Source organism: Gopherus flavomarginatus, chromosome 16, assembly GCF_025201925.1.
Source record: "Gopherus flavomarginatus isolate rGopFla2 chromosome 16, rGopFla2.mat.asm, whole genome shotgun sequence".
Classification (NCBI taxonomy): Eukaryota; Metazoa; Chordata; order Testudines; family Testudinidae; genus Gopherus; species Gopherus flavomarginatus.
The window spans coordinates 16,667,885-16,689,747 of NC_066632.1; the positions used below are offsets into that span (position 1 = coordinate 16,667,885).

Below are 21,863 nucleotides of genomic sequence, written 5' to 3' on the forward strand. Positions count from 1 at the left end.
CCTCTTTTCCAACCCACTTACCCATAACCTGGGGTAGCCAAGAGGATCCCATAGTCGATTTTGGGAGTGGGCTTACCTTCCATACTTCTGTCTCCACAGACTATTGGGGAGTAATTTTAACATAAATGTCACCTAATAACAAATCAGGCTTAACCATGCTGGAAACATGCTGCATCCATTCATATTTGTAGGCATCAAGCAAGGACCTCTTCTGTTGTTTTAAAAGATGTGTTAATACCCTACATTTTTAGATATTACCCAAAACATTTCAAGTTCAAGTGATGCTCAGATAAGAATTTTCATCTCAGTACATCCTATGGCCAAGGCAGTTTTATTTTCTAACTTTATTTGTTGTTTATACAGGAGCCAGGAAGTGGTGTTCAGCCATCGCCACATATTCCATGCTGCTTTTAGGTTTCCCAGACCTATTTGTACCAAGTCCACAGTAGTATCTGCCTGTTTGTGAATGAAACTGTCTTGCAGTTGTGACAAGGAACTTAACTTATTCTTAATTACCTTTAGGTTTATAGTATTTATAATTTTTGCTCCCAAACCAACTCCTCGTAATATGGTGTCTACTATATTTAGTTTTGCTCGGCCACTAGAGTGTTGATGTATTTTTGTCCAGGCCATTATAATAGGAAGGGAGTATGGTGAACATTTTGGGTTCCAATTTAGACACATTCAGCAGAGTTCAATTCATACCAATTTTTATTTGTTACTAATAGTGGATTTAACAAGACTTTTACTGGATCACTTTGAGTCACAAAACAATTTATTTTAATTGGGGAACCTTTTTTAAATGCTTAGTCTCTGGTCCAGATTCTGGTGCATGTATCTGGGAACCATAGGTCCAATTCACCACGGGGTATTGGACAGTACCCCACATTGTTCCTGTCTTCACAGGCTTGGCTCACTGATTGATTAGTAGTTGTGGATAGCTGGAACTCCAGGTGGCATTGCCATTAGGACCCTCTATTTTAACCCCTATTTCCCAGTGGTTTGGTATTTTTGTGGTGTTTATAAGGTACACTTGAAGTCCCACTTCCCCTCCCCAGGCATACATATTGGTATTTCATAAGGGTCTTAAGGGTTGGCTAGTGGTTTTATTATACTATTTCATGAGGACCACTGGATCACGGGTAGGAATCCATGATTGGTTGGCAGGGAGTAAATTATTCCTTAAATATTGGCTTATGAGGAAGGCTGCATTTTCTCCCATGATCGCTCTAATTATCTGGGCACTGAAAATTGCCAGAAGCAGGTAAAGCCAGGCCTTACACTGGAGTCTCATTTTCTGTGGATTAAAATTGTGGTGGTTAAGTAACGTTTCATGCTCAGGTTCTGGGATGTCCTTTTCTGCAACCAATTCAAACATCAGTGCTTATGTAAACAGTTCAATTTGTGAAACGTTCCCATTTCAGTTTTCCATCTGTTTCGATGTGGTGTGCCAAGGGGCTAAGGAAGCCCGCTGGGGAGTAAGGGCCCATCCATTTCGATTCCAGTGAGTGGCCTCTTTTTCCCATTTTAAGGTACGTGACGTGGTCCCCTGTTTCCCACAAGGCTGCCTTTGTAGGCCTTTGTTTCTGAATTTTGTTGTGTATGTGTTTGATGGCCTGATTAACCCTACACTGGAGGGTGATTTTATTTTCTTGTAACTGTTTAAGCCATTGAAAATAATCAAACCAGAGCTCTCTTCTAGGCCCTATACCATGGAACTAGGATCAATCATTAGGTACATTGTGTGTCCAAACAGAACTTGAAAGGGTTGGATTTTTATTCTTAGTTTATTACTGCTCAGGCAGTTTATCCAGCCAGTCTTTTTCTGTGTGATTTCTTCCAGAGCGCTTCTTTAATAGTGCGGTTTATGGGCTCTCCTTGGCCTGAGGACAGGATGGTATATGGAGCTTTTGTTTGATTTCCAAGGCTTGTATTATTGGTGCAAAGATTTCTTTTTTTTACAAAGGCTCTTGCATTGTCAGGATTTATTATTTTGGGGTGCCATATCTACATACTACTTTATTAAAAAAACTTTTTGGCCACTACCCTGGCGCTATTATTTTTCGTAGGAAATGCCTTTATCCATTCTGAAAAGGAATTAATTATTACCAATCAATACTGACATTCTCTTTTACTTTTTGGCAATTTATTCATAAAATTAATTTGAACTCTGTGCTACAGCCCAAGCTTTCGTTGGTGCATTATGGGTTATCAGTGCACAGTACAAGTCTTGTCCTGAACACATGGCTCACAATTTCGCACTCGTGTTTTAACATCATCCTCCATACACTCCCAGTCTGCTACTTGCTTTAGCTTTTCTAAAGTCCATTTTACTTTTTTATTCATTAACTGATGGGCTACATTAAGCAACTTTTTTGTTTATTTGTTTGTTTTAAATTTGGTTAGGGTGGTTTATGTGCTATTTGTTAGCTTAGATGTGTTAGCACAGACTTTTATTTATTTATTTATTTATTTATTTATTTATTTCTGGTTACAACTGCTATGTTATGCTGTTGAACTATTGTATTTACCTGATTATTTCAGGTGGTTTTTATACCCGGTTTTTTACTGTGTGCTTTTACATGTCGTACCTTTAACTGTTTAGGGTTTTTTGTTACCCACTGGTAAAAAAATATTTTTTTGAATATGCAATATTCTTTTTATTTGCTGCTTTTTACCCATTTTTATACCAATTATGTATTTAAAACTGTATTTCTTTTACATAAAAATTACTGTTAGCAGAAATATATAGGGGTCATGGGGAATTTTTATATTCCCTTAAAACCTGATAAATTGCGTGGAGCTTGACATGCTCAGCCGATCCATGATCTAAATGTCCCTGAATAACTTCCTCTTCTAAATTAACGGCAGCATATTTTACAGATTTTTTAAATTATTATTATTATTATTATTGCACTTTCATTAGTAAACCAGACGTGCTTTTCTTGGCCACAGTATTTAATTTTTCCAGTGAGGATGCCTTTACCAAGGCAAATTTTTTACTCCAGAGTGACCTCAGGACATTCATGTCGGTTCCCTTTTTAAATATTTTGTAGTAGCATGGCAGCCACTGCCATGTTATTAGCCACCAAACGAACAAAAGACTGTGATTCACCAGGGAAACGCAGGGCTGGGGCTATGAGAGCCTTCTGTTTTAGCAGGGTTAAAGCAGAGTTCTGCTTTTTTCTTTTTTCTTTTGTTTGGTTTTTTAGTAGTTTCCACAATGGGTGAGTTAGTTTTACATACGGTGGAAATGGGTTTTTTGGGGGGTTGGGGTTTTTTTTTTTTGTGCTTACAGAGTTTTTATGCACCCTTATTAAAGTGACAGTTTAATTACACAGAGCCACCTTAAGGCTCAGTGTGGGGCACTGTCTTTTTTTTTTCTTTACACTACAGCTTTTATTTGCCATTTTGTTACCAAAAAACAAATTTAGACTTTTTGTTAATTTTTTCGGTTTTGACTGCCCTGCTGCAGCCACGACTTTGGTCTTTTAAAAAGATATTAAACTTATAAAGCATTAAGGTACCTTAAGGGTTAAATGCTAAATACCAAACCCAAACAACACTGGTTACCCATGTATAGCAAAAAGTGTTTCTTGGTTTTGCAACTTCGAATGAAAGATTCAAATGGATTTTAGTGGCATTTTTTAAAAACAAAACCAATTTATTTTAAACCTACAAATCAACAGTTTGACAAAGCAGGAGAGTTGGTTTAGGTCCTAAACACTTTACATATTTACACAATATATTTATACACGCTTTTTAAAAAAACATTTTTACATTGCTTTAATTTTTACACAGCTGTACATAGATTACATTTGTATATATTTGGGGGCAGTTAAGTTCCAGTAGAAACCCCTTATGTTTTTTTAGCGAATTTGACTAAATTGTTCATAGTCAAATGATTTCAATTAGATTTTTTTTTGCCTGGCTTATTTACAGACATTCCTTTGGGAAAAGGCCCATTTTTTCCTTCAGAATGGCTGCAAAGAAACCAAGATTTTTTTTTATAACACTTTTTTTTAAAAAAAAATTTTTACAATGTTTAACTGCTTAAATTTTTTCCAGCCTTTGCTGATACTCACACCTTCTTATCAACTGTTAAAAACACCTTGATTGCGTTGGCCTCCTTAGCGCTACAAAATTAATTAACTGTTGAGAATAGGCCACTTCCATCTTAATTGAATTGGCCTTGTTAGCACTGAACCCCCAAATGGCAACTCCCATATGTTCACATATATAATGCTTACTGTATTTTTCACTCCATGCATCCGATGAAGTGAGTTTTAGCCCATGAAAGCTTATGCCCAAATAAATTTGTTAGTCTCTAAGGTGCCACAAGGACTCTTCATTGTTTTTGTTGATACAGACTAACACGGCTACTACTCTGAAACCTGAATTAAGAAACAGTTGAATGTTGTGTATAATGAGAAACTGCCACTAGAGGGAGCCATGGAGATTACGTTTTTTGAATCCACAAAGAAAAATGCACCAACATTTGAAAATAGCCTGGCCCCATGGGACTAGGAAGCAGGGCCGGCTCTAGTAATTTCGCCGCCCCAAGCACGGCAGCACGCAGGCCTCTCTCACCGGAGCCGCCTGCCGCCCTCCCAGCAACTGGCAGAGCGCCCCCCCCCCCGCCGCGGTGTGCCGCCCCAAGCACGTGCTTGGCGCGCTGTGTCCTGGAGCCGGCCCTGTCTGTGTGACCTGGGCTATATGTGCCTGTGTGATCCCGGCGCCCTGCCCTGTCTCTGTGTGACCTGGCCTCAGGGCCGGCTCTAGCTTTTTTGCCGCGCCAAGCGAAAAACCCCCAAAACACTGGCGCAGCAGCCGGAGCAGCAAAGGCAGCGGTGGGGGCGGGAAACCAACCTGTCTCCCGGCTGGAGCAGCAAAGGGAGGGTGGGAATTCTGGGGAATCTGCCGGCTGCTCAGAGCAATGGGAGGGCACGAAACAAACCTGCCTGCTGGCCAGCTGGAACAGCGAAGGGAAGAAAAAACAAGAAAACAAAAAGAAAACAAATACCTGCGGGGCGGCGGGAGCGCGGGTGCAGGGGGACTCCCAGCCCTGCAGACCCCAGGCAGCTGTGTGTACACCCCAGCTAGCGGGGAGTGGGAGGAGAGAGAAGGGGGCGGCCAGAGCTTCCTTAAGCGGGGCGCTCGCTATGCGGCCCCTCCTGCTGCACCACCTGCTGGGAGGGCACCGCGCTGCTCCGGTGGGCAGGCAAAGAAGGACACGGTCTGCGTGCCGGGCTTGCTGCACACCTGGCACCACCCTCAGCAGCTCCCCTCCTCCACGCTGTGATGAACTAGGAATGTTCTTAATGTTTTCTCTGAATACTGTGTTGGTGCCTCAGTATCCCCATGTCAGTTCTTAAGTATCTGGCAGAGCAAAGGGCCAGTGCACCTAAATGCCTGGCACTCTGTCTCCTAGCAACTGATGGCCTGGGCTCCTCCTCTGCAAAGGTGCCAACTGAAGGTGTTGGAGACAAAGAGATGAGGTGATCTCCTAGCCCGGGAAAGGAACTGAGCAGAGGAGGAGGGGCTGGAGGGGTTGATAGTCTGAAGCTGACTGGGGACGAGGAGTGAAGTGCAGACATGGGGTCTGGCTCACTGACCCCCAGAATGGACCCAGCCGAGGGGTCCGGTTCGCTGTATCTACAAGCTCTGTTTTAGACCCTGTTCCTGTCATCGAATAAACCTCTGTGTTACTGGCTGGCTGAGAGTCACGTCTGACTGCGAAGTGGGGGTGCAGGACCCGGTGGCTTCCCCAGGACCCCACTGGGGCGGACTCGCTGTGGGAAGCGCACGGAGGGGCAGAGGATGCTGAATGCTCCAAGGAGAGACCCAAGAGGTGAAGACGTGTGAGCTTCTTGCCCTGAACAAGTCTGCTCCAAGGGAGAGGAGGCTCCCCAAAGTCCTGCCTGGCTTGTGGGGAGCAGTTCCAGAGCATCGCCCGGGGACTCCATGACACACGCCACCACCCCCTACAGGGCGGCAGGAGCAACAAACCAAAAGAAAAAAACCTGTAGAGGCGGCGGAAGTGGCGAAGCTCAAAAAAAAAAAAAAAGGATTGGGCAGAATGCCGCCCCTTGGAATCTGCTGCCCCAAGCACCAGCTTGCTCGGCTGGTGCCTGGAGCCGGCCCTGCTAGGAAGAAGGGCTTCTGCAGGAGGTGAGGATGATAATGACACAGGCTTGGTCATATCATCTCCCTTGTTATCTTAATGCAAAGGGAAATGATGTGACATTGACCCTGGAACTAGATACAGGAGCGGCAATGCCTGTGGTCACTCAGGGGGTTACAAATCGCCCAGGGGTGATTGAAAGACACTGAGGTGCTTTTGCAGAATTACAATAATGGGCAGACAGGAGTATTAGGCAGTCTCCCAGTCACTGCAATATATAAAGGTAGCTGTTCCCCATTAGAGTTAATTGTAATGGAAAGAAATGGTCCCCCACTGATGGGCAGAAAGTGAGTATCCAACGTTTGACTAGCTTGGAGTGTGGTGCACCACATGCCAGACAGAGAGAGGGAACTGAAAGAAAACTACAAAGCTGCATGTAGTACAGACATGGGACTGGTAGAAGGCACGGCAGCAAGGCTGGTTGCATCTGACAAGGCCATTTCTAAACTCCTGAAGGTTAGACTGTGACAAAGTGGGAATTTTCTGTAATATCTTTTATGAAGCCTATGTGTGCCTCAGTTTCCCCTATGAGCTTCAGAGTTACCCTAGGGGTAAAAAGGTTTGTTTGCTCTCTGCAGAGGCTCAGAGACTCTGGTGTGAATGGCTTCTAGCTGCCTGAGGCTTGGGTCCCATATCAATGGAGTTCTCAAGAAGACAATGGCAAACCCAGTCACTGAGACTTTGATACCAATGACCAGGGATGGCTCACTTCTCTGCAGGAAGCAAGCAGTGTTTGCCCAGCTGGAGAACAAAGGACTGGGGAGGTGCCGGGGGTGATTAAGTGTTGGCTGCTGAGGGCTTCTGGTCACACACCTGAACTGGGACAGAGCAATCAGAAACACAGAACTTTGGGCTCTGTGCTGACCAGGATGGACTCTGCTGTAACTTCCTTTTCTCTGTGCTAGCCAAGGATTTCCTGTGCTGTGTTCCAGCCAACTAATAAACTCTTCTGTGTGACAGCATGGGCTGGGTGTCCCTGCGGATGCTAGTGGAGGAGAAGCGTTGCTCCCTAAGATAGTACAAGTCCCCCTCAGCTATCTGCCTCAGTTGGACTTGCTGACTGGAGCACTCAGTGCAAAGCAGGGTGCTGAAGGCCCAGAGGTCCAGCCTAAGGAGGTGGTGAAGCCATGTGCTTTCCCTGGAGGAAGAGTGAAGCCACTAAGGGATCTGGCTCATTGAAGGAGTTCTCCCAGAGACTGTTGCAAAGCTGGGCTCATAGGGTCTTGTGGATTGGTGACAGAGACGTGTGCCGTATGCTCTGCGACAGACAGAAGAAAACCAAATGGAGAAATTGCAAAACGGTGTAAGTTCAAATTCACTGAATGGGCTGCCCCAGTTGTGTGAACCCCAAAGAGTGATGGCAACATAAGGATGTGTGGAGACTATAACATCACCATAAACCCCAGGCTGAAAGAGGACCCATATCCAATTGCTAAACAACAAGATTTATTTGCAGAACTGGCAGCGGGAGTGGTTTCCCAAAATAGACTTGTCTCAAGCCTACCAGCAGGGGGTGCTGGAACCAGATTAAAAAATACCTGACAGTGAAGCCACAGAAGGGGCTATTGGGTGTGAACGATGACCTTATGACCCCTTGCGGGGAGTGCACCTGCTGTGTATCAAAGAGTAGTGGTCAGGCGCTGCAGGGGGTGAATGGTGATGTCTGTTATGAACTTTTAGAAAGGCTAGAGGAGGTTCTACAGAGATAGTTAACTCTAATGTTATATTTTTGCAAAGATAAGTGAACATGTTTCAAAATTGGGTTACTCACTTGGAGCATTGTAGAGGTGGAGAAGGGTAAACCTATTAAAAGAGAAGCCACTGAGAATGCACCACTAGCACAGAATGTCTTGGAGCATAGATTGTTTCAGGCCACGTTAAACTACTGTGGAAGGCTACTTCCAAATGTAGGCACATTAAGCAGTCTGATGTCCGTGCTGTTATGGAAAAACATGAAGCTGGTTTGGACAGAAAAGGAAAACAAGGGTTTTGAGGTCACAAAAAAGAAGCGGAGTCGTTCCAGGCTCCTGGAACATTTCAGTCTGAGATCCCCCTAGTGCTGGTCTGTGAGTGAGGCCTCTCCTGTAGGCGCTGGGGCTGTCACTGCACACGCTGGTAAAGATGGGAGTGAAAACCCCAGAACATTCACTGCAGAATGTTCTCAAAGGCTGAGAGAAACTATTCACAAATAGAAAAAGAGGCTTTCGGAACCATTGGGGGGGACTTAAACTCCATGAGGGCCTATTTAGACACGTTTGCCCTCATCACTGATCATAAACCCTAGGCCCAAAGGCAGGTGTTCACTGCTAGAGGCAGCTAAGCTTCAGAGATGGGCTGTGATCTCAGCTGCCTACCAGCATGATGTTTATCATACTGTGATGTTCCCCTCTGGTGTTATCTGGACCAGTGATCTGCTAGGCCACTCCAATCCTCGACTCTGGGAGCCAGCCTCACCCTGCTCTGCTGTGATAACCCCCACTCCGGGGCTGTTCACGCACAGCCTCTGGCATGTAACATCTCCTTGGACTGTGCAACCGAATGACACTAGCCAATATCTCTGGTCCCAAACACAACCCTAGGAACCTCCATTTTGCAGTGTCCAGTTATGCCTGCTGGACACTGCAAGCTTATATGAGTTCATCAATTTAACAAAGAAATTGATATGTACCAGGCTTGTTATCCCCAGGGGAATCTCTGACACGCTTCAACCAAATACACTGCGTCAGGTAGAATAAACCGCACAATCCTATAAGGATGAACATGGGGGTGCAGGGTGTTCCCCCGAGGTACATAGTGTCACACATACACCCATCTGATGCACTGTCCCATTTGCTTCTTTACACAGAGAAAGAGAGTGGGAAACCCTGTGTATACAATCTCTTTCCTACATCACCTCCCTATTACAGCTCAGGAAATTGCTCTGGTAACGAGCACAGACCCTGCTTTAGTTAAGGCGATGCACTAAGCACTTTCAGGGTGGCCAAATCACACAATCAACTTGGCCCGTGCTATTTCAGGAAAGTGGAGTTATCCATGGAGAATGGTTGCTTGCCATGGGGCCTATGAGTAATGATACCAGAAACCTTACAGAAACAGCTGCTAGTGGAATTACATGAGCAGCACCAAGAGGTGGTAATAATGAAAGGGGAGGTGTGACATAAAGACTCCTTGGCAAAGGGTCCTTTGTTCTTTGCAAACATCTTTCACCTCTGACCCGACAAGCTCTCTACACCAACCAGCACTTGCAGGATATTGCTCATAAACAGTAATGTATAAGGTATCTATAGAAAGCTCATAACTTGTCAAGATTCGTACTCATCACAGGACATACATATGTACAGGTAATATTTAAGGAATGACGTTTTTATATTGACAACATGCTTTATAAACTTGGAGTAAAAGTCAGTCACCAGGGATAATATGTCTCAGTGATGGCCTGTTCAAGCAGGAGGGATTGTACCTGCCCTGGTTAGTCGGTGATGTAATGCAAGGCTCCATTGTCCGGCCTTGCTCCATCCTAAGACTATCCATGGAAAACCATCAGAGAGAATTGCAAACAACTGAAACCTCTTGGAGGTAAAAAAAAAAAAAGGAAGATTACAACAGATGGGATCACACTGTCTGGGAATAGACTGTGATGCTGGCAGACCAGGTGTCAGCTCATGTCAAGGCCTCTAGGCCTCAACTGAAGCCTGACAAAGGCAGCTAGAGCCTGTCTGGCTCACCTGGCTGTTAGTGTTGTTAAACTAGGTATTAGGGTTTTTCACACAGGGCCAGAAAGGGTTACACAACTAGCAGGCTAATTGACCCAGATTCAACCTTTAAAGACATATTAGTGGATAATTACTGTGCTTTTTGTGTGTTTACAAATTACATGTATATTGTTAGAGGTTGACAATGTAACCAAATGGTTCCTATCTATCGCTGTATTCTGTTAATTCAGAGATCAAAAGGAAATGTTAACATTTAGATGAACTGTGAATGTAGTAATATCATCGTCCTTATTTCTCTCTGAAGTTTGTAGTAAACTACCTGTGAATGGCTGACGATGGGCAGTTGCCTTTTGTTAATCCATGTAGCTAATTATTGGTGAGGCTCAGGGAATACTCAAAGCTAGGATAATTGCCTATTGTTCAGCCAAGGACTGCACACTGTCAAGAGGCTGCTAGGAAACTATAAAAAGAACTGTAGGGCCCTGAGCCTCTCATCTATGCTTAAGCTTCATCAGGGGAAGTTTGAGTCGCAATTCTAAGGTCTATTGGACACTGGACTATAATCTATGGATTAATTCTGAAAGTACTTTTTGCAACTCTAAAGCTCACCATCTCTGCTATGAAACTGACTTAAGAACTCTATTCATATCTGTATGTATAATGATCTCTACCCAATACTTTCTCTTTTCTTTTTTAATACATTTTAGTTTAGTTCATAAGAATTGGCTGTTAGCATGGATTTGAGTAAGATCTAAAATATTCATTAATTTGGTGGGTAATGTGCTCGATCCTTTGGGACTGGTAAAACTTTTTATATAATGAACTAAATTTTCAGTAATCCTCATCATATTTGACTTGGCTGCCTGGGTGGAAGCTCAAGGCTGGGTTGCTATAAGGGAACTGTATTTCTGGCTTCTGGGTAACCAGTAAGGTATTGGGGAAGCTGTTTTGTTGCTGGCTTGGTGAATCTAAGTATTAGAATAATTGCTAATTTGGGGGATTGTCTGCCCCATTCTTTGCAGTTTGCCCTAATTGAGCATCTGCAGCATGCCCCCCTCCCCCGGGATCTCAGTCACATGGTTATAAAAATGTTCTCTGTGTTTAGACTTTATGGAATGCTTGTAAGTTACTGTATGTGTTAACCTCACTTATAGCTGTAGCCCATATTGTAAGGTAATTGTGGTGGGGCACCTGCCCCACCCTTATGAGAGATTGGGGTAGGGCAGGCCAGAGCAGCTGCTCCAAGAGGCAGCCAATCAGGGAAGGACTGTGGAAGAGCCAATGAGGGCTGAGCAAGTGGTGGCCAGTCAGGACCAGGCTCAGCCCTATATAAAGGCTGCCTAGGAAAGGAGCAGGCCATCCCTCCCAGACCTCCAACAGGGGAGGTCCGGCAGGGGCAGGGGCAGGGGCCTCGGCCTCGGCCTCTAGCCTGCTACCTGCCAGGTAGGGTGACCAGACAGCAAGTGTGAGAAATCAGGATGGGGGTCAGGGGTAATAGGCGCCTATATAAGAAAAAGACCAAAAATCAGGACTGTCCCTATAAAATTGAGACATCTGGTCACCCTACTGCTAGGCTATAGGCCCTGAGGGAAGGGCCTAAAGGGTGCAAAGGGTTAGAGGTGTAGTGACCCAGGGAGACCAGACAGCAAGCAAGGGGAGAGAAGGAGGGCAGGGAGGCTGCTGTTAGAGAGTCCCAGGGTCGGGACCTGGAGTAGCGGGTGGGCCTGGGTCCCCCCTTTTCTCCCTCATATTGCACTTGGCCATGGGAAGTGGCCATATTGAATTACACCATACCCCTGATGGAAGGGGTTAGACTTTGGGGTGTGGATGACCACTGCGGCAGGTGGAGGACTGCTGTTAAACCCCCCCACCCCCCAAAGGCTTTGGGGTCCCATTTCCTGGGCACTGACTCTGTCTGTTACCCCCTCACAGAAATGGAGCCCCGCAGCCTACCTGCCTTAGGCCGTAGGCCCAGCACCGACCCCCAAGTAACTCCATAGCTTAAAACCCCCTTCTCCCAGAACTCCCCCTGAAGGTGTGAGCCGGCTGGGTTCCCTCTTCCAGGGGCCAGGTGGTCAGTGTAGCATGGAGCACACGGACAGCACGTGCAGGGCTCTAGTCCCATTGCTTTTCACTTAACAGAGCCCAGATCATAAAGGAAACAACCATCCCCCAACCGCAGTGTCGCTCACCAGCTCATCTGTCCCTTGGGAGTCCTTCGGGGTCTGTCTAGGTTCAGGTCACAGGGTCCCCCTCACCACATTGGGATCCTGCAGCAACTGGGGGTGGGGGAGCTCTGGGGAGCTTCTTTAGCTGGTGAAAATGTACAAAGACACGAAATAGATCAGCTCTGGCTCTCTGTAACCTTCCAGCCCTGGTGTCACCTGCTTCAGCCTCCCCCGGTGATCCCAGATCTCAACCAGGTGCCTTTGTCGCCAGGCCACCCCTCCCCAGACAACCCCCTGGGAGACAGTCTATTGGATAGGGTGTCTGTAGTAGAACAGAGGAACATCCTGAGTTGATGACCTTCAGGATTTGGCCCATTTGCACATTCAGGTATCTGATTTAAGGCAGAGGCCAGTTAGGATTTGGGCTTTGCCACTGTCTGGGTTTAGAGACATTTGCTGATGTCTTTCAATCAAGAGGGACTGCCATGAATTGTATTATGGTAGCACCCAAGAGCCCCAGTCATGGGCCAGGCCCCCATTATGCCAGGTGCTGTACAGACCCCAGTGAAGCATGTAACCAAAAGGCATGTAACTGCTCCTTGGACTGTGCAACCGAATGACACTAGCCAATATCTCTGAAAAAGGAGTAGTCCTTGGGTGAACAGAAGCTGTGCAGCGTGGAGCAGGTGGGTCTGTGTGCCAGGTGCTGTACAGACCCCAGTGAAGCATGTAACCAAAAGAGTCTGTGGGCAGAGCCTGGCTGGGGGGCAGAGTCTGGCTCATGGACTCAGCCCAGAGAGAGGGGTCTCAGACCCGCAGCTCGCTGGAGCCAGGGCCAGCCCCCCCATGCAGCACAGGGGGTGCAGAAAGGGGACAAGGGGCTCGGGTTACTCCCTGGGGACCCATTGCTCACCCCAGGGGGAGCTGACCCCAGGGAGGAGGAGGCCCTGGCACAGGGAGTAGGCGAGCTGTGGGTCGTGGGGCCATCGTGTCTCCCATTCTGCTGCCAGGATGGGAGGAAGCAGAGCGGCCTGACCTGGGCCTTTTGTGTGCGCTCCCCTTTCCCCCCAGGACCTGGCCATGGGGACTGACATGGATGGAAAGAAGATCAAAGACCCCATGAAGATCATCATACCCATCCTGCTGGACCCCAGCGTGCAGGCCTATGACAAGATCCGCATCATCCTGCTCTATATCTTCCTGAAGAACAGTAACGCCACAGGCCTGCAGGGGGCAGCACTGGGGGGCCTGCTGCTGCAGGGGGTGCTCCTGGAGGCGGTGCCCAGGCCTGTGGGGCTGGGGGGGAATAGCACTGCTTAGACTGGCACGCCCCCCCAGCCATGCAGGGCGCCTCCCGGCCAACTGCTTCCCGGGGCCTGTGTCCAGCCAGGCTCTACGGCCCTGTCTCCCCTCTGCCCACCTCTCGGTGCCTGCGAGCTGGACGGTGCAGCCTTTGCTCCCTGCTGCTGCCTTCCCAGCAGTGTCTGCCCTCCACCCTCCCCCCAGCCCCATTCTCTGCCGGGAGGGGAAATGGAGACACACACCCGGAGCAGCCCCCCGGCCCGTTCTCTGCAGGGAGGCAGGATGGAGACACACACCCGGAGCAGCCCCCGGCCCATTCTCTGCAGGGAGGGGAAATGGAGACACACACCCGGAGCAGCCCCCGGCCCATTCTCTGCAGGGAGGGGAAATGGAGACACACACCCGGAGCAGCCCCCGGCCCATTCTCTGCAGGGAGGGGAAATGGAGACACACACCCGGAGCAGCCCCCGGCCCATTCTCTGCAGGGAGGGGAAATGGAGACACACACCCGGAGCAGCCCCCCCTGCCCGTTCTCTGCAGGGAGGCAGGATGGAGACACACACCCGGAGCAGCCCCTGCCCGTTCTCTGCAGGGAGGCAGGATGGAGACACACACCCGGAGCAGCCCCCGGCCCATTCTCTGCAGGGAGGGGAAATGGTGACACACACCCGGAGCAGCCCCCCCGGCCCGTTCTCTGCAGGGAGGGGAAATGGTGACACACACCCGGAGCAGCCCCCCGGCCCGTTCTCTGCAGGGAGGCAGGATGGAGACACACACCCGGAGCAGCCCCCGGCCCATTCTCTGCAGGGAGGGGAAATGGAGACACACACCCGGAGCAGCCCCCGGCCCATTCTCTGCAGGGAGGGGAAATGGAGACACACACCCGGAGCAGCCCCCGGCCCATTCTCTGCAGGGAGAGGGAACATCTCTCCCTTCCTGCAGGCTGTTCAGATACCATGTTCTGCCTCTGAGCCCCCTGCGACCAGTTCCCTGTCCACTCCTTGTGCCATCCTTGGACCAGCTCCCTGCTTCTTTCTGCATCCAGCCCCTTCCCCCAGCTCACCAGGGCCTGGGGAACCTCCCTGACCCTGACATTGGCACAGTCCCTCTTCCCCCATCAGTTCCTGCCCCATGCTGGCTCAGTGGGGCAGGGCCCTGCTCTGGGGCCCTTCCTGTAACCCTGCTCAGGTACTGCCCCGTGCCCATTGCCCAGGCCAGGTGCCCTCATGTGGCTCCTCTGGCTGCCCAGTTTCCTGGCCAGGGGGTGCTGTGAAGTTGCCAGGCCTCCCCCTCTGCACTAAGCAGCAGTAAATGATTTGGGGGGAGTTGCCTTCCCTCCAGCTCAAGTCCTCACAGCCTTAAAGAGCTAGGCCTCAGCTCTGACACTGCACCTGGCTGGCCGCAGAAGGGGGAGCCCAGATTATGGAGAGGGGAGGCTCCCGCTGCACTGCCAGGGGGAACTAGAGAAACCTTTGCCCCCCGCGCCCGAGAGAACCTGTGGAGAGAGGAGCAGGAGGAACCTAAATTTGATCATTAACTGCATGTGGTCCCAGGGGTTAGAGCGGATGGTGCTGGGAGCCAGGACTCCTGGGTTCTATTCTCAGCTCTGGGAGGGCAGTGGGATCTAGTGGTTAGAGGTGGGCTGGAAGCCAGGACTCCTGGGTTTACCCCCAGCTCTGAGAGGGAAGTGGGGTCTAGTGGGTTAGAAGGGGGCTGGGAGCCAGGACTCCTGGGTTCTGCCTCCAGCTCTGAGAGGGGTGGGAAGAGCAGGATCTCAGAGTTTGATCCAGGGAACTAGGACACCTGGGGCCACGGACTGAATGTGCCTGGGCTGTGGGTGTGTCCCAGGGGTGCTAGCACTGACCTGTCTCTCCCCATGCAGGTGTGAGCGAGGAGATCCTCAGCAAGCTGATCCAGCATGCCAACATCCAGCAGCAGAGCGACATCATCCACAACATGCAGCTCCTGGGCACCTCCCTCACGCCTGGGGTAAGGAACTGGGGCCAGGGGCCAGCAGCTGTACCCATGCCAGGGGTCAGATCTGTGCAGGGCCGTAGCAACAAAGAACGTGGCCCCCTCCGAACATATGTCCGGGGCCCCTTACAATGCAGAAACGATAAAAAAACTAAACAACTAAATTAATAACATTTATCCGCCGACCGCCATTATGAACGCAAATACACATTCTTTGAATGGGTCCAACTAAAATTCGAAACTGACCGACAGACAACTGATGTAGCCAATAGCATTATGATGTATCATAATGACTTCACGGATTTGTCAGTAAAACCAACATGGATTGTGCAATAGCGTCAATAAATGTCACTTAGCTAGTTATACCTTACATTTTTTTTTTGCCACTTTTAGGGGTCCCCTTCCTTGCGGGACCCCCTCCGGTCGAAGGGTACGGAGGGCGCTCGCTACGCCTCTGGCTGTGCTGCACTGGAGAGCCCAGGCCATCCTGGGGTGCCCCTTATGGCGATGACCTCTGTCCCTGTACAGTGGGTGACGCCCTCCCGATATGAGGGTGACCCCTGAGTTACTCCCCATCTGGGATGACCTCTTCTGCCGTTGCAGAGGACCCTGGGGGGTCAGGACCTCAGATCGCCAGGGAGCTGGAGCTGGTGACCACTGCATGGGGTAGCCCAGGCCATCCTGAGCATCTGCGGCGAATAAGGGGAAGCAGCTCTGTCCTCCCATCAGTCTCTCTCTATCTCTATCTCTCTCTCTTGCTCAGTGATCCATTCTGTTCTTTTCTCTGCCTCTCCCCTGCCAGCCTGGCTGGAGCGACTCAGGTAGGCCGCGCTCTCCCTGTCTGCCCCCGTTCCCACCCTGCACCCCCTGCCTGCTGCCTCTCACCCCCTCTCCCTTCCTCCTCCAGAAGGGGCAGCTGCGACCCGAGAGGAAGTTGCGGCTGGAGTCCACCTACCGGCTCTCCCGCTGGACCCCCAGGCTCAAGGACGTCATGGAGGTACCGGGCCATCTGCTTCCTGGCCTTAGAGGTGGGGGTCACACCTGGCAGGCTGGGCCCAAGATGGAGGGGTTGGTTTGAGGTCAGCCATGTGTAGACCCCTGCATATCCATGCACCATTTCTGCGGATAGTGGATCGGCTGCAGACACAACCATGCAGGGCTCTACTCCCCAGCAGCGCCTGGCCTGTGGCGTCCGGCTCAGGCAGCCCGGGGGACACAGCACGCTCAGGGCCAGTGGCTGGGCGACAGGTCAGAGTCGGGGCTGTCCAGCACCCACTCACCTCGCCATGCTGCTTCCTGTCCAGCAGCTTGAGCAGCACCAGTGTCCCCTCCAGCTCCTGGGCAGCAGGATTTGGGATTGGAGTGGGTGGGGCCTCGGCACCCCACCCCTCCACCCCACTGTGATGCAACACGCTCTGCTGCTGACATGTCGTCGCTGCTCGTAACCCCCCAGGAGCAGCACGTGATGAGACACCCCTTCCCCTCAGCCCCCACCCCCTCCATGCTGCCCATTCTCCTCAAGTCCCTGCCCCCACGCTGCCCCTTCTCAAGACCCCGCCTCCCCCTTCTCCTCAAGACCCTGCCCCCTCCACCCTGCCTCTTACCCCCAGTACCTACCCTCACTGCCTCTTCCTTGCAGGATCCCTTCCCCGCCCCCTAGACCTTGTGAGGGATTGCTGCTGCCAGTGAGGATGCGGATACAGGTAAAAGACAGCTAGTGGATCGCAGGCTGATGCACATCCACATTTCTGTATCTGCGCAAGGCTCTAGCCATGTGAGAGGCTCATCAGAGAGTCCTCTCCTGCTGCCATCCTTAGGGGTCTTAAATCATAGACAAGAGTGCAGGGGAGTTGTTACCTGGTGCTGAGATACTGCCACCTCTGGGGTGGGGCATGGGCGGTTTATATAGGGGTCCCTCACCGGGGCTGAATTCTTCCTGAGGAGTGGCAGGCAGCTGTTAACAGCCGCACAGCCTGAGAATCTAGGGCAGGAGGGGATCAGTGTGTGGGACTGGAAGTGCAGGGGTCCAGGCAGCACACTGTCGTGACTGGCACTGGAATCTGAATGGCCAGCAGGGTCCTTGGCCTAAACTCCAGTGAGGAGCAGCTGTTTGTCATTCATCTGAAGGATGAAGTCCTGCACACAGTCCTGGTCACTGACTGTCCCGGGAGAGCGCCCTCTGCAGAGCCCCCCCACCCCTGCTCCCTGCAGTACAGCACCCCCTAGCACCGCACTGGAGCCAACGCTGACTGCCAGGGGAGAGCACCCCCTGCTGAGGCCTCTGCCCGCTCCCTGCAGTACAGCGCCCCCTAGCAGCGCACTGGGGCCAACACTGACTGCCAGGGGAGAGCACCCCCTGCAGAGCCACCCCACCCCTGCTCCCTGCAGTACAGCGCCCCCTAGCAGCGCACTGGAGCCAACACTGACTGCCAGGGGACAGCATCCCCTGCTGAGCCCCTGCCGCCCACTCCTTGCAGTACAGCGCTCCCTAGTGCCGCACTGGGGTCATAGAGCACCCTCTGCTGACTCACTAGCACCCCTCCACTGGCTTTTTCTTAGAGGTTTCCTGTCCAAACGCTGCCTGGGCCCAAGCCTGCTTAGCTTGTGAGCGGTGACATGGTCACTTCTTCCTCTCCAGTCTTGCTGGGGGCTGAGCCCCTCATCGCCCTGCCTGTGGGGCATTCCTCGAGGGAGTGAGGGGAGCACATTTAGTTGCCTTCAACCTACTGGCTTGGGGCTCCTCCAGGCCAAGAATTAACCCCGCTGCCCGAGCTCCTGTCCCTGGTAGATCACAGGCAGGAGGCTTCCAGGCCCCTGCTCCAGTGCTGTGATGGTTCCTCCTGTGGGATTTTGGGGCAGGTAGTTGCGGTAGCCTCAATCCCGTGCCTAATCCAATCAGGGGCGCCCCCCCCCTCCCGCGCCAACCGCAGCTCGGCAGGCCTTAAGCTTCCCTGTACAAGTCAACCCAGCGGATTAATGTAAAAGCCCCTATTATGTGGCATTCGGATGTATCATAGCCTGGGCCCTCTGCGTGACCGGGACACACCTCATGGGGCAAGAGGCAGGGCCTGGATCTGCCCGCAGCGGGGAAGGGGCACTGAGGGCAGCCCCCTGCCTCCCCCCCTCCCAAGTGTGGGGCCCTAGATCCAGCTGCAAGATATCTCTGCCCTCCCCATAAGGGTGGATGAGTGGGGAGTTCACAGCAGGGCACTGAGCAGCTGATGGGGATGTGCGGAGATGTGGGGGCATCACAGGAGGAGTCAGCGTGGTCTTTGCTGGCTCCCCATGCCCCTCCCTGGAAAGGGGGCCCCAGGCTGCTCCCCCCAGGGGTTGTCAATCAGTCAGTGAGGAGCTGACCCAGCCCCTCCCCCCCCAAGGGGTCTCGCTTGGCCACCAGGTCCGAGGTTACTGCTGCTTGGCCCCTGCTGACCTGTCCTCCCCCCCTGCCTAACCCCCCATCCGCAGGACATCACTGAGGACAGACTGGACAAGAAGCTGTGGCCCTTCATGTCGGACCTGGTCCCTACAACCAGCTCCCGGGCTGCTGTCAGGTAAGGCTGAGCCTGGCTGGGCTGTGGGGGGCAGAGCCCTGACACTCCCCCACCCCCGAAGGTGTAGGAGCCTCTGTGCGTGGCCAGGACCCTGCCCTCTACAGGGGAGGGGGTGCCCAAGAGCCTGGAGCCCTAGACTCCTCTCACCATGTCTCCTGCCCCCCAGCAGTCCCTCAACACACCAGGGCCCAGGATGGAGGGAAGGGACTGGCCGGGCTGTAGACAGCACCACCAGCCCAGGGCAGGTGCCACCCTCCCCTACTCCCTCTTGCCTGCTTTGGGGCTCCTGTCCCACTGCCTTGGGCAGGGCCTGCCCCCCAGCCTCCTCCAGGCCCCGCCCTTCCATCTGGCATTCCCTCAGCGAGCCCCTGGTATCCACACTGCCCCTCTCTCCCCCAGTGCCTGCTTCAGGCAGTGCCCACCCCTCTGCCTGGCATTCCCTCAGCGAGCCCCTGGTATCCACACTGCCCCCTCTCCCTCAGTGCCTGCTTCAGGCAGTGCCCACCCCTCTGCCTGGCATTCCCTCAGCGAGCCCCTGGTATCCACACTGCCCCTCTCGGCTGTGGGCAGTGCCCACCCCTCCGCCTGGCATTCCCTCAGCGAGCCCCTGGTATCCACACTGCCCTTCTCTCCCCCCAGCCCCTACTTCAGGCATTGGCACAAGAACAAGCCAGCGGTCGAGTACCCAACGGGCCCGCGCCTCATCATCTACGCGCTGAGTGGAGTGTCCATGTCTGAGATGCGCTGCGCCTACGAAGTGACCCAGGCCAGTGAGGGCAAGTGGGAGGTGGTGATCGGTGAGTGGGGTAAGTCCTGGGGGGAGGGTGGCTGGAATGCCTGGGTCAGGGACAGTCGGGACCCTCTGGGAGGGGGAGACCCTAGAACTGCCTGCCCAGCACCCACAGGGTGCCCATATCACCCTCTGTCCTCCTGCACCAAGGGACCTGGGAACAGATGTGCTTGCCCCACCTGCCCACAGCCCCACATGGCTTGTATCTAGCCTCCTGATCTCCTGGCCCCTGGCTCCCCAGGGCTCTCCTTGCCCAGGGAGCATGTGTGGGGGCCCATTGAGACACTCTGAGTAACGCCCATAGGGATATGACTCACGCCCTCCACACACCAAGGGTGAGGAACGCTATCAGTGGGTAGACTCTTGCCTGGCCATGCAGGGTACAGCAGCACTAGGGGTGCGGTGCCAGGCCGTGGGGGGCAGGAGACAGCCCCTCCCCTCCTGCACTAGAGCAGGGTCCAGCTGCAAGGATGGGGGAGGGGGTGATGCCAACCTCATGCCTGCCCCACTGTGCCCACCGCTGCCAACGACCTCTCTCCCCCTCCAGGTTCCAGTCACATCCTGACCCCCAAGCGCTTCCTGGATGACGTCCAAACCCTCGACCAGCTGGCCCCCAAAGAGGCCAAGAAGCAGCCCCTTCCCCCAGAGACTCTGCCCCCCACAGCTCGCTGCCCCCAGCTCCACCTGCTCTTTTCAACAAGGCACCTTCCCCCCTACTCCTGACTGCGGTGTCGGTTCTTGACGGGGGGGGGGCAGTACCTCCAGGCTCCTTGGCTGTTAGGGCAGGGGGCAGGTCAGGCTCCCTCCCCCTGGCACAACATCTAGAGTTGTCACCCTTTGTGCCCCATGGCCACCCTGCCCCTGATGGTATAGGGGAAGAGTCAGGCTCCATTATCTAACAGCTTCAGCCATACCTACCTCCCCTGCCTGGGACCCAAAGCACAGCCCCTCCACCTCTCCCTCCTGTCACCCCTCTGCCAGCGATGGGGGGCGCACAGAGGCTGCTACCGGTGTCTGGCTTTGGGGGGATGTGAGCCAGCCACTGAGCCCCAGGCTGTGTCTGTCCAGTCTGCAAAGGGTTAAAGAGAACCCCCCTTCTGCCCCCATGTCATCCCCCTTTACCCAGTCCTGGCTCCCTGCAACCCTCCCACCACAGCCTGGCACCCTGGCCTCTCGGCCCGTCCTCCAGTGGGGACCTCAGCTCCAGAAGTGGGGAGGGGTCCTAGGAGGAGTTGCAGTCAGAGTGCCCAAGTAAGTGGGGGTGGAGCCAGGACTGCATAGGAGGCCCATCCAGGGTTGGTCAGCAGCAGGTAGGGTGACCAGATGTCCCAGTTTTATAGGGGAGTCCTGATATTTGGAGCTTTTTCTTATGTAGGCTCCTATTACCCCCCACCCCTTGTCCCGATTTTTCACACTTGCTGTCTGGTCACTCTAGCAGCTGGGCAGAGCCGGGCTGCATCTAGGGCCCCGCAGGACGGGCTCACCACCCCGATAGGCTTGGATCAAATGCCCCTGCCCATTAGAGCCAGCACCTGGAGCCCCAGCACCATCTGAGGCAGCCAGCTCCAGCCCCCTTGGGTGTGATCAAGCCCTGAGCCAACCCTCACCTCCTGTATCCCACAGGCCCTAGAGGCCCCCTCCCTCTTACCCGCCAGCAAGGCTGTGCTGTGGCAAGCGCTGGCAGGAGTGACCCCAGGTAAAGGCAGTGACCTCCTTTACTGGGAGTGACCTCCGGGGGGGGGGAGAGTTTGTGTGTTCGCAGCTCTGAGCCCCCCCCCCCGCCCATTATCACACAGTCAGTGCTGGCCCTGCCCCCGGCTACTGCCCTGCTGGGCGTGTGCCTGGGCCAGCCAAAGGCTGGCCGAGGTCTTTGCTGCTGTTCACAGGTGGAGGAAGGGTGGGACAGGGCGTGGCGTGTGGCTGAGGGCCCAGGGAGCAGGATCTCCCCAGCTCCCCCTCCGGCCCTGCTGCAGGTCCCAGCAGGAGCAGTTCTAGGGATTTTGCTGCCCTAAGCACGGCAGGCAGGCTGCCTCCGGCGGTTTGCCTGTAGGAGGTCCACTGAAGCTGCGGGACCAGCGGACCCGCCGCAGGCAAACTGCCTGAGGCAGCCTGCCTGCCACCCTCGCAGCGCCAGCAGAGCGCCCCCTGCGGCTTGCCGCCCCAAGCACACGCTTGGCGTGC

At 52.8% G+C, this 21,863-nt stretch overlaps 1 protein-coding gene across 1 annotated transcript; it reads left to right on the forward strand.

Annotated features, from left to right (window-relative positions):
• Positions 1 to 1,444: 1,444 nt before the first annotated feature.
• On the forward strand, positions 1,445 to 20,405 carry LOC127035567 (syntaxin-binding protein 2-like). The gene is made up of 7 exons (XM_050925586.1): positions 1,445 to 1,532; positions 13,137 to 13,275; positions 15,250 to 15,356; positions 16,249 to 16,338; positions 18,807 to 18,892; positions 19,532 to 19,689; positions 20,230 to 20,405. The coding sequence occupies exons 2-7, from the start codon at positions 13,146 to 13,148 to the stop codon at positions 20,403 to 20,405; spliced, it is 747 nt and encodes a 248-aa protein (XP_050781543.1). The 5' UTR covers positions 1,445 to 1,532; positions 13,137 to 13,145.
• The last annotated feature ends 1,458 nt before the right edge of the window (positions 20,406 to 21,863 follow it).

Coding starts and splice junctions, on each gene's coding strand:
- LOC127035567 (XM_050925586.1), top strand. CDS start 13,146: ATGGGGACTGACATGGATGGAAAGAAGATCAAAGACCCCATGAAGATC. Junction 18,893..19,531: donor AGCTCCCGGGCTGCTGTCAG/GTAAGGCTGAGC, acceptor CTCTCCCCCCAG/CCCCTACTTCAGGCATTGGC. Junction 19,690..20,229: donor CAAGTGGGAGGTGGTGATCG/GTGAGTGGGGTA, acceptor CTCCCCCTCCAG/GTTCCAGTCACATCCTGACC.